The sequence below is a fragment of the Nycticebus coucang genome, chromosome 22, assembly GCF_027406575.1.
Source record: "Nycticebus coucang isolate mNycCou1 chromosome 22, mNycCou1.pri, whole genome shotgun sequence".
Lineage (NCBI taxonomy): Eukaryota > Metazoa > Chordata > Mammalia > Primates > Lorisidae > Nycticebus > Nycticebus coucang.
The window spans coordinates 51,719,685-51,735,709 of record NC_069801.1 but is presented as its reverse complement, the minus strand read 5'-3'; the positions used below and the strand labels follow the sequence as shown (position 1 = coordinate 51,735,709).

At 50.9% G+C, this 16,025-nt stretch overlaps 1 protein-coding gene and 1 pseudogene across 1 annotated transcript in view; one reads left to right on the top strand and one right to left on the bottom strand.

The window, feature by feature from the left end:
* DHCR24 (24-dehydrocholesterol reductase) overlaps window positions 1-16,025 on the top strand; it is a 37,429-nt gene that overhangs the window by 18,520 nt on the left and 2,884 nt on the right. Inside the window, exons 6-8 of the mRNA XM_053576948.1 lie at window positions 3,826-3,969; window positions 14,457-14,654; window positions 15,085-15,263. Of these exons, the coding sequence (XP_053432923.1) occupies window positions 3,826-3,969; window positions 14,457-14,654; window positions 15,085-15,263 (521 nt within the window). The remainder of the gene's footprint in view (window positions 1-3,825; window positions 3,970-14,456; window positions 14,655-15,084; window positions 15,264-16,025) is intronic.
* LOC128575457 (40S ribosomal protein S27-like) lies at window positions 288-3,528 on the bottom strand (annotated as a pseudogene).

Sequence of the window (16,025 nt, the reverse complement as noted above, 5' to 3'; positions counted from 1 at the left end):
CTTGTCTCAGCCTCTCAAGTAACTGGGACGATAGGTGCCCGCCACAATACCAGGCTAACTTTTCTATGTTTATTTATTTTTTATTTTTTTGCCCATAATCAAAACTTTATTGAAAAACTGACATCCAAGTAGGAGATTGCTATTGTATGCCTTACAAAATCAAATTTAGTTCTCTAAATCTCTAGTAGATTAACTAGAGTTACTGAACTTATAGTAAGTTATAAGTTACAATAACTTATAATAATCTTTCTGTTAGATAACACAAATTCAGAAAGTTGTGTAGATCATTAGTGTTGCTTTCTTCTAAGTGAACACCCCTCTGTGAGTCTGTCCTTTCCCCCATAGGCTGGCACGGCACTGTTGAACAACCCACACAAAGAACCACTGTCTGAGCAAGGCTGAAAACTGGTAATCTTGTAGCAACCTGGACATTTTATATCCATAAAACAAGAGTCTGGACTTTGAACTAGGCGTTTCTTTTTATATTTTTTCTTTTCCTCTTCCAAGGACGGATGTAGTAAATCTCTCTAGCCAAAGGCATCTTGATACTTTCCCAAGGCCAGCTCATCTGGACCTCTTTGGTGACACTCCTGGCAAGCAGCATGTGAGCTGGCACTCCTAATTTTTCTGTTTTTAGTAGAGATGAGGGTCTCATTTTTGGCTCAGGCTGGTCTCGAACTCCTGAGCTGAGGCAATCCACCCACCCTGGTGTCCCACAGTGCCAGGATTACAGGTGTGAGCCACCGCACCAGGGCTTAACTCATTGCTTGCTGATGAACATTTATGTTGCTTAAATTGTTGCTCTTACCAAGTCGGTTGCATTGAAGATTCTCTTCCATCCATCCTTGCCCTTTTGTGTAAGATTGAGTTTTAAAAAATGGAAATTCTAACCCAAAGGTTTCAGAACATTAACCTTTGCTAGATAAAACAAAACAGCCCTCTTAAAGAGCAGCCTGCGTGGTCATATGTGAGAATGCCTTTTCCCCTGCGTTCTTGCCAACACTGGATAGTATCACTCTTTCATTTTTGCCAATCTGATAGGGCTAAAAATAGTATCTCGTTTTATTTTGCAGTTCCTGGATCACTCACAATGCTGAGCATCCCTTTGCTGAGTTTTTCGGCTTGTTTTCGTTCAGCTGTGTCTTTCTAGTTCAGTGTGATAAGCATTTCTCCATGTTATTTTGCCTCCGTAACCTACAGCCTTCATGGCCATCCGAACATTGCATTGAGCAAATGCCCCACCACTGCCCCATAGTTGGAAATTTCAGTTGCTTCTATTTTTTTCATTATTTTAACTAGCAGAGCACTGAACATCTTTTGTCTGTAACTTGAATAATATCTTAAAGTGGAGTTAGTAGATCAAAGGATAGACACCTTTTAAGGGTCTTATTCATACCTGTATACTTAAAACATTCCAAAACTGGAAAGGGCTAGAAAAGCATCTGCCTGCTAGGGGCCCAGCTGGGACAGAGCTTGTTTAAATCCTGGTCTCTGACTCCTGGTTCCATGCCGGGTCTCTAATACATATCAACCCCTGGAACACTGTTGCGTGCTGGAGGATGGGGTCCTACAGCAGTGGTGGCAGCACTGGACACTGAGTCCCTGTGGCCCTCCCCAGCAAGCATGTGTCATCTAGCACCTGGTCACCTAGCAAGGTCGCCTAGGCCAGAGGTCTGCTCCAAGGTGTTCCCTTAGAGGTCATCAGCAATAGTAAGGCCAAGGGAGGGGAGGCACCACACCCATTGTACCCAAAGCCCTTTGCTGCCATCTGTTTGATGTATTAGAATACCACCCAAGGTTATTGTTGAGCAGAGGGGTTTTTACAGATTTTAAAATGTCACTTGGTTCCCTTATTTTCCAAGGAGATAACCAAGGACCAGAGGGCCTCAGAGAGGCTGTCCTAGAATCAGTAGCAGGGGGGGTGCTGAGCCCCAAAAGGCCGTGGATATTTGCCAGGTGCCCTAGGGGCAAGACCCTGACCCCCAGTGGGAACAGAGCTGGGGCAGGAGAGTGATCAATGCCGTAAGATGCCTGGACGGTTTTATTTTAGGAGCATTTCTTGCGAACATTCCTGGTTAGAAGGCTGCTCAGCAGTTTGTCCATGTGTGCCATGCCCTGTGATGGGCCCTCTGCGGGCACTGACCACTGTAAGGCTCACTGGACAGACACAACCCCGGACAGACGCAGCCTGACACTAATCATGCAGGGCAGTGCTGAGACGGGAAGTGGCTTGCTATCACAGTGTGAGGGCTGCACCTTCAGCTCCCCGGCCTCCTTTGCTGGCATTTTTGGCAGGAACTGCTCTTCCCTCATCAGTAAACACCAGGAACACCTGTATCCAGGTACCCCCAAGTCTTGCCTTCATCATGCAGGTGGTGCCGCAGCCAGGTGTGTGCCAGGCCTCACCTGGGGTTAGATCAGGTTGCTCTGTTTCCTGTTGGGTTTCACCTTCCCTCACATTAGCAGGCAGAGTCCAGTGTGGGGTGTCTTTTGCCCCCTACCTCTTACTGTCACATTGAAACTGATTTGGGTGAGTGGGCTCTGTAGCTCCTGCTTCCACACTGCAGAGAAGCCTCCAAGCAGCTTGGAGTCGCACAAGAGGGGCTGCAGGTGCTGGAGACCAGTGGAAGGCAGGATGGCCCGACTGTAGGGTAGAGTGGGCTGGCAAAGGGCTGGGGAACAGTGTGAGCCAGCGAGAGGCAGGGCCAATGCTGTGCCCACTGTAAGTAGGTCCCATGCCAGGCACCGTCTACATTATCTTCTTCAATCTTCCCAAAACCTCCAGGGGCAGTGTCTCTATTTTTCCTGTATAGAAAATGAGGCTGAGGAAGTCTGACTGATCAACCTGCCCTAAGTCAGCCAAGTGCATTGTAAAGAGGAAAAACCAAATGAGTAGGCTTTGTACAGGATGGTCCTGTTTTTATAAAACTGTGTGATGTGTGTATAATTTCCAATAAGCACAGAAAACTCCTATGAAGTATGTATTTTATTGTCATTTTAAATGTGAAGAAATAGGCTTAGAGAGTGACCTGCCCAAGGTCACACAGCTAGTGGGGACTGGGCCAGGCTTTGGTCCCAGCTGCCCAACGCTGGAGCCTGTGCTCTTTCCAGGAGGCGCCTGTCTATCCCAGAGAACATGTGCCCTGGTTTGTTTCTAGGGTGAGGAAGCTGAGACCCGAAGAGGCTAAGCCATCCCAGGGCACATGGCAAATGGAGTCCCGCTCATTTAGGACAATAGAAGACACTGGCTCCATATAACATTTGGGCATGGGAGAACACGGGTCCAATGCCAGGGAGACTTGTGGGTTTACTCTTGGGAGTTCCCTCCAAACGATGAGGCTGTCCAAGGAAAGGGTGTTGCCAGAGGCCTGTGGAGCTTGGCCCACGGACGGGAGGGCAAGTGCCTCAGCCAAGCAGCATCATGGGCCCTAGGCAGCAGTAGGGGGATGACCCACGCTCTGTGCTTGTGCCAACACTGGCTCGTGGAGGGCAGGAGAGAGAAGGAGTCCCCTGCACGGAGTATGGCATCGTGGCAGACACTTAAACACTTGTACATCTGCCTGCCATCAAGGAGCAGCAGGCTAGGATGGGGTCCCTGACTTACTATCAGGGAATCGCTGTTTAGCTCCGGGCATAGCACTTAACCTCTTTGAGCTTTGGCACTCTGCTAGGAGCGCTAACCTTACCCAGACTTCGCACATCCCACATGTGAAAGGGCTTTGAAAAGGCCAGGCGCTCTGAACAGAAGCCGGGTATCGCTGTTACGCCCTGATGGCACTGGGCTCTTGTCTGCGGGCTGATCACAATGCCCTCTTGTCATTCCAGCTGAATAGCATTGGCAATTACTACAAGCCGTGGTTCTTCAAGCACGTGGAGAATTACCTGAAGACAAACCAGGAGGGCCTGGAGTACGTCCCCTTGAGACACTACTACCACCGCCACACGCGCAGCATCTTCTGGGAGCTCCAGGTGAGGCTTGGGTTTCCAGAGTCCTGCTCCTCCCGGCCCGCGGGCAGGGAGCCAGGACGGTTAATTTGTGGCCACACTCTCTCTGTCTCTTAAGGAGAAAAAAAAGAGTGGCTTTGTCCAAAGGAACTGGAACGCTGCCTTAAGCAGCAACACAGTCACTTCTTACCAAGCATTTGCTTAGTGCTGGGGAGTGAGCACTGGGCAGGCACTTGTTCTGTCCTTGAGGACTGGCTGGTCTAGCCAAGCACACAGATCCCCGCACTGTAAAACGCATGGAGACCAGAGGAGGACGTGGCTACTTCTGTCTAGGGCTCGAGCTAGCAGTCAAGCTTGGCCTTGGCAGGTGTGCAAGAATTTGCTATTGCCTATTGGGGGCTCGTGAGAGGTGAACAGGTGGGAAGCAGTGACATTTTAAATTGGGGGGCAGGAGTGATGTCAAGAAAGACCCCACAGGAGATGGCTTGTGAGCAGGGACCTGAACACAGGGAGGAACTCAGGGGGAGCATGCACAGGCAGGGGACCAGCCACAGCCCACGGCTTGAAATGGGCTAGTGTAAAATTAGCTAGTCTAAAATGTGCAGTTCAGAGGCATTTAGTACGTTCATGATGTACGACCACCACCTCTATCTATTTCCAAAACATTTTCATCACCCAGCAGGAAACCCCAGACCCACTCCCTGTCCCTCCTCTTGCTGCACCTGTGGCACCCACCCGTTTGCTTTCTGTGTCTGAATTTACTTTTCCGGATAATTCATGCAAATGGAATCATACAATGTTGGCTTCTTCCACTTGGCGTGATGTTTTCATGCATCCATATTTCATTTCCTTTCTATGGGTGGATCGTATGCTGTTGTACAGCTAAACCGCATCTTGGTTTTCCACTCATCTGTTGGACATGTGCGTGATTTTCAACCTCTTGGCTCCTAAGAACAGTCTTTCTGTGAACATCCATGTACAAGTATTTGTTTGAATATTGGTCTTCAGTTCTTTTTTTTTTTGTAGAGACAGAGTCTCACTTTATGGCCCTCGGTAGAGTGCCGTGGCCTCACACAGCTCACAGCAACCTCCAACTCCTGGGCTTAAGCGATTCTCTTGCCTCAGCCTCCCGAGTAGCTGGGACTACAGGTGCCCACCACAATGCCCAGCTATTTTTTTTTTGGTTGCAGTTCAGCCGGGGCCGTTAACCCGCCACCCTCGGTATATGGGGCTGGCGCCTTACCGACTGAGCCACAGGCTCCGCCCTGGTCTTCAGTTCTTTAGGATATATACCTAGGAGGGGAATTGCTGGGTCATATGCTAGTTCTATCTATCTTACTCAGGAGCTGCCAAACTGCTTTCCACGCGGGCAGTGCTGTTTCATGTTCCCATCAGCAGCATACAAGCGTTTCAATTTTTCTACATCTTCACCACTTGTTATTTTCTGATTTTAAATTATTATTATTATCATAGCCATCCTACTGGGTGTGAAGTAGTATCTCACTGCGGTTTTGACTTGCATTTTCCTAAAGACCGATGATGTTGAGCTTTTTGTTATATCTAGTCAGCCATTTGTGTATCTTCTATCAGAAAGTGTCTATTAAGTCCTTGGCCCCTTTTATTTATTTATTTATTTATTTATTTATTTATTTATTTATTTTGAGACAGAGTCTCACTCTGTCGCCTTCGGCAGAATACTGTGGCGTCACAGCTCACAGCAACCTCTAACTCCTGGGCTTAAGTGATTCTCTTGCCTCAGCCTCCCAAGTAGCTGGGACTACAGGTGCCCGCCACAATGCCCGGCTATTTTTTGTTGCAGTTGCCACTGCTGTTTTAGCTGGCCGGGGCTGAGTTCGAACCTGCCACCCTTGGTATATGGGGCCGGCTCCCTACCCAGTGAGCCACAGGTGCCACCCCCTTGACTCCCTTTTAAATAGGGTTGTTTGTCTTGTTGTTGAAATGTAAGAGTTCTTTGTATATTCTGGATAGTAAACCCTTATCAGATATATGACTTTCAAATACAATAGAACCTCCATAGTTGACCACCTTCCTACATCGACCCCCTCCTTAAGTTGACTTTAATTTTCATAGACCGGACATGTACTACATTTAGGTATCAGTACAGTGGGCCTAGTTCCTTATGTTGACCACCTCCATATATTGACTAGTTCGTTACAATCCTTAGGGTGGTCAACTTACAGAAGTTCTGCTGTAAGCCAGGCACAGTGGCTCACACCTGTAATCCCAGCATTCTGAGAGTCTGAGGTGGAAGGATTGCTTGAGCTCAGGAGTTCAAGACCAGCCTGAACAAGAGTGAGATCCGTCTCTACTAAAAATAGAAAAGCTAGCGAGATATTGTGGTGGCCCCTGTAGTCCTAGCTACTGGGAAGGCTGAGGCAAGAGGATTGCTTGAGCCTAAGAATTTGAGGTTGCTGTGAGCTGTGATAATACCACACTCTACCCAGGTGACAGAATGAGACTCCGTCACAAAAAAAAAAAAAAGTTCTATATTTAGGTTGTTGATCCGTTGAGTTAATTTTTATGTCTGCTGTGAGGTAAGAGTCAAAATCTATTCTTTGCACAGAGCTCTCCAGTTGTCACAGAAGGCTGTGTGTTTTGGAAAACAGCAAGAAAGCTGCTGGCTAGAGCCGTGGTGGGAAAGGGGGGCAAACAGCAGCTGGGACTAGATCTTGTGCCTCTTTGTAGGTCAGGAAGGACTTTATGTTTTCTTCTGAGTGGGGCAGGAAGCCAGTGAGGGTTTTGAGCAGGAAAGGGACATGGCCTGATGTTTGCTTTGAAAGAATAACTTTGGCAGCTAGACTGGGAATGGATGGTGGTGGGGGTGGGGAGAGTGCGTGGAAGAGCAGGAGAAAGATTCCTGTTGTCTGAGGCAGCAGCAGTGGGGAAGGAGAGAAACCTCAGATCTGAGAGACGCTGTGAGGATGAACCAGCCAACAGGATTTCCAGGCAGACTGGCCCTGGGCGTGATTCCAAGTCTCAGGGGCCACGAACTGGGTGAACAGAGGCACCCTTGACGGCCATGGGAAACATGGGGGTGGGACCTGGGAAGGTCTCAGAGGCCTTCCAGATGTCCAGGTAGGTAGGCAGCTGACTGTGTCAGGACTTAAGGGGTGCAGGAGAGGCTGGGGCTGCACATACAAACGTGGGCAGTGGCAGGGAAATGTTATGCAAAGCCATGAGGCAGATGAGAAGGAAGGATGTATGAGAGCCCAGCCCTGGGACACCTGCACATTAGGGGGAGAGAAGCCAGCCAAGGAGAGTGGACCGTGCCACCAATCAGAGTAGGGGAGCAAACCAGGAGAATGTGGAGTCCTGGGAGCCACGGGAGGGAAGACGAACAACTGTGCCAAATGCTGCCAAGGGAGATAAGGACAGAGAGCAACATTTGGTCTTAGTCAGAGAAAGATCATTGTGGACTTTGATCAGGTGGTAAACCCTGACCGTTGACTTTGAGAGAACGGGAGACAAGGAAGTGGAGATGGTGGGAACAAACCTAAGAGCCTGTCTAGAGGGGCGCAGAGGTGGAGGGCACCAGCTGGGGGGGGGGGGGCGTAGGACCAAGAGAAGATTGTGGGATTGTTTTCAGGCAGGAGAGTACAGCATGCTTATGTGTCATGAGAATGATCCAGTGGAGAGGGACTATTTATAGGGTGAAGTCTGGAGTAGGGAGAGCCGTAGCTCCTATGCCCAGATGGAGAGTTTGCCTTTTGCTGGGCGTGCGCAAGGTTTGTCCACTGGACGGGAAGGGTGCTGTATGAATGGGTATAGTTACTGCACCTAGGAACTGGGGTGCTTTCTTCTGTTTTCTCAGTGAAATAAGAAGCAAGAATTTCAGCTTAGGTGAGGTGGGAAGGGATGTTGACTTTTGGGGGGTTTTTTGTTATTTTTGAGACAGAGTCTCAAGCTGTCACCCTGGACACAGTGACCTTTGGGGGTTTTTTTGTTATTTTTGAGACAGAGCCTCAAGCTGTCACCTTGGATACAGTGCTATGGCATCACAGCTCACAGCAACCTCCAACTCGGGCTCTAGTGATCCTCTTGCCTCTGTTTTTTCTATTTTTAGTAGAGATAGGGTCTCACTTTTGCTCAGGCTGGTCTCGAACTTGTGAGCTCAAGCAATACCCCTGCGCCGTCCTCCCAGAGTGCTAGGATTACAGGCGCGAGCCACCCCACCCGGCTGATGTTGACAGTTTGAGGAGAGCAGAGATGTAAAATTGTCCCCCTGGAGGGTGGGAAATGAATGAACTTGGGAATGTTGTAGCATTGCCAGGCAGCTCTCTCTGGGCCTGCCTGGGATTCGTGATCATGAATTTACAGTGAGACCACTCTCTGGCGGTGGGTTGCCACATGTACAGCCGTGGGGTGAGGGGCTGCAGAGTAGGTAGCTGCTTGCGTTGAACTACAGTTGTGGTTTTGCAGGGCAGTGTGGTGGGGAGGCAGGAGTGAGAAGCCAGGGCATGGTTCTGATGAAACCTAAGCCGGCCGTGGAGGGGACGCAGGAGGAGAGGGGCTCCCAAGACCTGCTAAGAGGCCGGTGTGGAGGACTGTGTGCCCCAGGGGAAGCACCGAAGACAGGGCGAGGGAGCATGGTAGTAAAGAGTAGGGATGGTCACGGGGCAAACACTTGCCGTTGAAACTGCAGAGACAAGGCGGCGCCTGTGGCTCAGTGAGTAGGGTGCTGGCCCCAAATACCGAGGGTGGTGGGTTCAAACCCAGCCCCGGCCAAACTGCAACAAAAAATAGCCGGGCGTTGTGGCGGGCGCCTGTAGTCCCAGCTACTTGGGAGGCTGAGGCAAGAAAATCGCCTAAGCCCAGAAGCTGGAGCTTGCTGTGAGCTGTGTGACGCCACGGCACTCTACTTAGGGCAATAAAGTGAGACTCTGTCGCTAAAAAAAAAAAAAAAAAGAAAAGAAAAGAAACTGCAGAGACAATGAACGTGGATAAAGGGACAAAGGCACTTGGGCATGGTGGCTCATGCCTACAATCCAACCACTTAGTCTGAGGCAGGGGGATCGCTTGAGGCCAGGAGTTCAAGCCTGAGCAAAAACAAAACCCCATCTCTACTAAAAATAGAAAAATTAGCCAGACTAATTTTGTGGTGGGTGTCTGTAGCCCCAGCTACTTGGAAGGTTGAGGCAAGAGGATTACTTGAGTCCAGGAGTCTGAGGTTGCTGTGAGCTGTGAGGATGCCATTGCACTCTAGCCCAAGAGACAGAGCAAGATGCTCTCTCAGAATAAAATGAACAAAGGGGCACAGGCTAGGTATTAGCCAACCTTTTTAAAAGGCCAAAGAGCAAATATTTTAGGCATTGCAAAATACAGTCTGTCACAGCTCCTCACCTCTGGCACATGGAACATCCACAGACCATACATAAATGAGCAGGTGTGGCCAGCTCCAGTAAGACCTCAACTGCAGAAACAGGCCGGTCTCGACTCCCACACTGGCTCCCCATCTGCAGGAAGTGCCACCCTCTGCTCTAAGGGGTAACATAAGAGTCAGTGGCCAAGGGCATGTAAAAGATTAGTTTGCAGGAAAATAAAGAGAGGAGTTCAGGGAGCTGGGAGGCCAGGCGGGGGAGGACGTCTCTGTGGGTATTGAGTCACAAGTGTTGAAGCTGGAGGATATGATAGTGATCTAGGCTCTGCTGAGAAGACCGGGGGTGGGGGTGGGGGGTAGACTCCAGTGATCCAGGACCCAGGGAGGGGAGCTTGGGCTGCTGGGTAGGGGGTTCTTGGGCACGTGCTACAAAGTTGCTGAAGGTGACTTTTGTCCCAGGGACAGAACAGGATAGAGGCGGTACTGTGGGGCCAGGAGAACCCACTTCACCTCCCCCGTCCCCTTGGCACGAGGGTTTTAGGGAGAATGTGAGCTACTGGAGAGAGCTGTCGGGGACAGCCAGGTTCCAGTTAAGAACAAGGAGGGGCACAGCGTGTGCAGAGAAGAATAAAGACAGAGGGTCAGACCATGAGCGCACAGACACCGGGAGGTCGGGGCAGTGACAGTAGGGTCAGGTTGAGAGATTCTGCATTGCTGTGCCAGGTTGTGAGCACGGGTGACAAGGCACCTGGACATCTGTGGTGACTAACAGAAACAGGACGTAGGCACGACGGGACTGTCGCTCATGGGCTCTGGGTGGAGGTGCTTGGTCAGCTCCAAAGTTGGGGTAGGTCTCAGGCAGTGTGATGGGTGGAGTTGGGGGTTGGAAGAGCAACCATAGGGGTCTTATTGCAGCCTGAAGGCTGTGTGGCTCCCCCACCCGTTAGCTCTATTTTGGGCAATGTTGAGAGCCAGAGCAGGTGGGGCAGGCAGCTTTGCCAAAGAGACACCAGGAGTGCCTGTCCATCCCACCAAGTGTCAAGGGCAAGGATACTTAAGAGGCAGGAAAAGAAAGAGGAGCCAGCAAAGGACCCTGAGAAAGAGCAGCAGAGAGACAGCAGTGGCCACTAACACTGCCACTCCTATGGGGTAGACGTGCTGAGAACTTTTTGTGCCGTATCTTAATCTTCCTAACAACTCTGTGAGGGAAGGCACTAGTGTATTTCCATTTCACAGATGAGGAAACTGAGATTTAAGTTATCCTAAGTAAGAACTCAGCAAGAGAGTCTGTTAGCTGTCTTGCTGCATAATGAACCACACGGGAACTTAGAGTGTTAAACAGCTAACACCTGTTACCTTCCAGCTTCTAAGGGCCACAGACTTAAGAGTGATCAGTCTGGGTGGTCCTCGCTCGGTCTATCCTGGGGTGGGCTGGGCAGTGGTCACCTGGAGCCTTGCATGTGGCTATAAGAGTCACCTCTCTCCCCTGCCACGTGGGTCCCTCGAGTGTCCTCATCACAAAGCACTGTCTTCCCTCAGCCTCAAGTCACACCCGTTACTTCCAGCATATTCTCTGTTAGAACCAAGCCAGCAAGTACAGCCCACATGCAGGGAAGGGGCAGTAAGCTTCATCTCTGGAAGGGAGGATGTATTTTAATGCCACTACACAAAGCTAAGATTCAAAATGAGACTTGCTTATATTTTGTGCTATTGAATAAACCCTGGCCTACACTGCCTTTAAAGAGTCTGGAAAAATGGGGGCTGTCAGCCTCCGTTTGCATATGGAAGTTTACTCCAGAGGGAAGCAAGACAGGCAGAGGGAGAAGGCCAGCAAAACCCTGGAAGCCCTCGGAGCTGTGTCACCTCACCCGCCTCATCAGCCATCATGGTGCATCTGACCTTGGACAAGGCAGGGTCCCTTCTGCCAAGGGCAGTTGTCCCTGTGTGCCAACCTTCAACACTCCCCTCCACTAGGAAACGAGTGCCTCTCTGGAGGAGGTTGTCTGGGCAGCGTGCAACAGCATTCTCTAGCGTGTGTGACTTGAGACTGGGGGAATTGCAGAAACCAAAACATTTCTAGAAAGGAGGAATAAATAATTTCAAATGCTCGCCTTTTTCCCCTGCCCTGGGATAACTCCTGGTGGCAGACGGCTTTACACCTGATTCCCCTGCTGGCTTGGGGCCCTTGAACAAACCAAGTGTAACCAGGCCTGGGTGCTAAGTCCCTTAATAAACTGCCTTTTGGGTGACTAGTCTGTTCCTGTCATACCCGTGCCAAGCCTGGCTGGTCCGCTCACATCCCTCTGCCAGCTTGGTCAATCAGCAACACTTGGGCTCAGGGCCAGCTACGTGATTTGCAGGGCCCAATGCAGAAAGCAGGCAAAAAGTGCTGTCAGCTAAATTAGAATGCCTTTTCCTTTCTCCTGTGGTCTCTCTGTTGTCATAGTTACTTGCAATTTAATGTTCTACTTATAGAAGAATAAAAACTCTAAATTATTAGCATGAATGACTATACATGTTTTAAAATGCAGGTATAAGCATGTAACTGCTCGTGCTATATATTTTCTGGTTCCTTTACGAGTGGTGCATACAGCTAACTCGGCTGTTGCTACTGTGCTTTCTTGCTGCCTGCACGTTCTACCTCTGGTTCACGGCTGAGGGGGGACTGGGAGAAAGGAGCAGGGGTAGGGAGCCCCTCTCCTGCTCTTCCCTTTCCTCCTCGTTTGCAGTGGAAGCGGTTGGCCAGTACAGGGACTTAGCACCAGTGAGGAAGAACGTGATTGGGGCCCTTGGCATTGGTGTTTCTTGGAAGGCTGTTGCCTCCAGCTCTGCCTCTGGCAGAGCAGAGGCAGCCAGTGGTAGGCTGGACACAGGCAAAGGGCGAGAGCAGCTGGATAGCAGGGACCAAGCAGGAAGAGGCTGCAGCGAGGGCCTCTGGAGTGAAGCCAGAGACTCGAGCTCCAGGGTTACCCAGGGATGGAGGATAAGTGATGGCTGGACAGAGGGAAAGCAGAAGGACAGAGCACATGTTTAAAAAATTAGAATTTTCTGAGGCTGGGACCAGTAAAGAAATTACTTCAGTTGATACATTTGGGTAACCATTAACTATTTTTAGGGGGGGAAAAAACAAGTGGCTTTTAAACCTAAGAAAGGTGATGCAGCCTCACTCAGAATCAAAGACAGACAAAATGAAACTATAGGCAGTCCCGATTACAAACAAGATAGGCTCAGGAGATTTGTTCCTAAGTTGAATTTGTATGTAAGCTGGAACAGGTACATTTACCTATTACCTATAATAGCCTCTGTTCATAAGTGTGAGTTGTACATCAGTCAGATGTTTGTAACCTGGGGACTCCTGCATCTTCTACTTAGCAGAGATCTAGAAGTTTGATAACACACCACATTGGCCCAGGGCTTGTCTGAGAGAATATGAAATGGTCCAGGCCCTTGAAACAGTATCCATTAAAGTTGCACCCACCATTTGAACCAGTGTTTTCCACATCTAGGAATCTGTCTTACTGACCCATATAAATTGGCAAAGACACAAAGGATATTGGCTGGAATGATCTGGAAATAATCTAAATGCCCATCAGCATAGACCTGATTCAATAATGATATATCCATACAGTAGTGCAAGGGTCAGAAAACATTTTTTGGAAAAGCCAGCTATGAAACGGCCCGGGTCCTGTGGACTAAAGGTCTCTGTAGTACCCTGCACAGCCTTAGGCAACATGTAGGGAGGCAGAGCCCATGGTGGGCCAGGTCTATGGACCCCCACAGCAGGAGTCCACAGGTACCCTAAATGGGAAGTGGGGAGAGGGTGGCCGGGAGGGGAAGAAAGTAGGGCCAGGGAGGGAGGGCAGGCTTAACCTTTGTACACTGGAATCTCTGCTGTTGGACGTGTGTGGTTTTTCCAGAGTCACCCAGGGAAACAGTAAAACCATGCTATCTACTGAGCTCCGATTGTGTGCCAGGCAGTGGCGTAGCTGCTGGGATCTAGCAGAAGAAAGCCTACAGGTCCCTACCCTCGCGGGAGTGGCCTGGCAATTCCAGGGGTCACTCAGCCTTCAACATGTCTGCGTGCAACTGCTTTGGGAGGCCACCATGAATGCTTTCGTCAGCTGCCTCTGCCTCTCTTTATATCAGCTGTCCTGTGCTGGCCACTGGCCTGTCCTTCCCACCCATGAGGGAGTGAGCATCTTCAGGATGGAGACCACATCTCAATTGTCCCGGTTCCCCAGCACCCAGGGTAGAGCCTGGGACCTGACCCATATTCAGGGCCCATGGCAGGCACTTTATGGGCACCAGCCTGGGACCTGACCTCTTAGGCTCCCTGTAACTATCTGATGAATGAAAAAATAATCTTGGCTCTGAGAGCTTTGGGAGCTGTGAGAATGGTTGCTGGTGACCCTCAGGAAGGTGGCATGACTTGGAGGAGGAAGGCTGTGAGCTAGGGGCCAAAGTCTTCTCTGTTGGGAGGTAGGCATAATCCCCCTGCCCCAAAAGCCATGGCGGAGCTGGAGGGAGCTGAGCAGAGCAGCAGCCCCGAGGGAGGCAGCACCTCCCACCTGGCAGTGAGGGGCTTGGAAGAGGACTGGCCTCTGCTCAAGGTTTCTTGGGAGACTGAGTTGGGGGTGGAGGGCAAATGGTTAAAGCTGTGAGAAGGAATGCTGTAAACCAACAGGCTCCTTGTCAGGCCTGAGTCCGACTTCACCTGCCCTGTGACAGCCATCCCTGGCTGTATGACCTCGGAGAAACCCCTTAAGTCCCCTGAGTATTACTCTTCTCATTCAGAGCACTCAATCTCAGACTTTTATGGAATGCCTGCTCTTTGCCAGCCACTCTGACCTCAACAGCCAGAAGGGGAATGAGAGCCACCTGGTCATTTTGCTCGAGGCACTGGGCTAGTTGCCTTCCATCTGATAGATCATTCTTGGGCACAAGTCCCATTTTCTAGATAAGGAAACTAAGCTCAGAGAAGTAGCTAGCCCTAGGTCATCACAGATGGTACAGGCCAGAACAGAGAATCAAACGTAGATCCAACTAGTAAAGGCCAAGGTAGCGTCGTGCCCCCTTGAAGGGAAATTATATCCCGTCATGTCAAGCCTAGAACAAGCACCTGACCCCTGGCACACAGAGGCATCCAGAGGCATCCCGACCCTTTGTCTCCCAGGACATCATCCCCTTCGGCAACAACCCCATCTTCCGCTACCTCTTTGGATGGATGGTACCTCCCAAGATCTCCCTCCTGAAGCTGACCCAGGGCGAGACCTTGCGCAAGCTGTACGAGCAGCACCACGTGGTGCAGGACATGCTGGTGCCCATGAAGTGCCTGCCACGGGCCCTGAACACCTTCCATGAGGACATTCACGTGAGCAGGGGCGGGGCAGGGAGGCCACCCCAGGCATGGTCCCGCGGACCTCTCTCTTGAACTGCTTGCCCAACCTTGGGCACATCTGCCCTCCGGGTCTCGGTTTCCCTGGCTATAAAATCAAGGCCTGTCCATATGCCTACTGAGGCCTTGGCCCGCTGAGCAGATGGCCCTAATGGAAGGTGAGTCACAGGGCCTGGTAATGAACATGCCCATGACCTGTGCGGATGGCGTCCTCCAGTGTGGTGGTGTCGGCACCACCTTGTCCTCAGCAAGCCTGGGAGGGTGGGGAATGGAGCTGTGAGCAGCCAGAGGGGCCCCTGGAGAATGCAGCAAACCTCCCTGTGGGTGGGTGTGAGTGCCCGGCCATGAGCCTATCCGTCATCTTTGGGAGAAAAATCACTGGTACTCCCATCCCTGCTCCACCCAGGTCTACCCAATCTGGCTGTGTCCGTTCATCCTGCCCAGCCAGCCGGGCCTGGTGCACCCCAAGGGAGATGAGACAGAGCTCTATGTTGACATTGGCGCATATGGGGAGCCACGTGTGAAGCACTTTGAAGCCAGGTCTTGCATGAGGCAGTTGGAGAAGTTTGTCCGAAGTGTACATGGGTGAGTGGCCTGGAGTGGCGGGGTCCCTCTGGATGAGGGCCCCAAGGACGCTCCAGGGGAATGAGGCCAGCTCCAGGCTGAGAACCAGGAGCCCCAGGCTTGCTCAGGGACCCCCTGGCTATGGCAGCCTCTCACTTGGGAAGTGGTTGAGGTAGAGCTATGGGACCACCTCCCTCCCCTTCCTGCACCCCCACTTCCTCACAGGGCAGATGACAGATACGGGTTTAGATATGTGGGGATCCTGCTCTAGATTGAAAGGCCAAAGCTAAGGGAGGAGGGACTCCTGACTGTGAAAACCACAGAGAGGCCAGGGCCAGAGTATCGCTCAGAATGCAGCCGGGACCCAACTGCTGAGGAACATAACACGGACGAATCTCATTGTGCTGACTGAAAGAAGCCAGGAGAAAGGGCACCGTGAGATTCCACTGCTAGAAAATGCCAGAACACACACATGAATCCACAGTGACAGAAGGCACACCAGTGGTTGCCCGGGGATGGCAGAGAGAGAGAGAGTCATAGAAGAGTTTCAGGATGGGAGATATGGCTGCCATCCGCACCTCGGTGACGGTTCCTCGGTCATGTACATGTGTCAAGCTTAGCCAACTATACACTTTAAATCTGTGCAGTTTACTGAATGCCAATACGAGATGAAAAGCAAATGTTCCTGCCCTCCCATCAGAGGAGGCAGCTGTCTTGGGCAGAGCACAGAGTCAGAAGCCAAGCCGGCTGAGCTCTAGTCCTGACTGCCTCCACTGCCAAGCC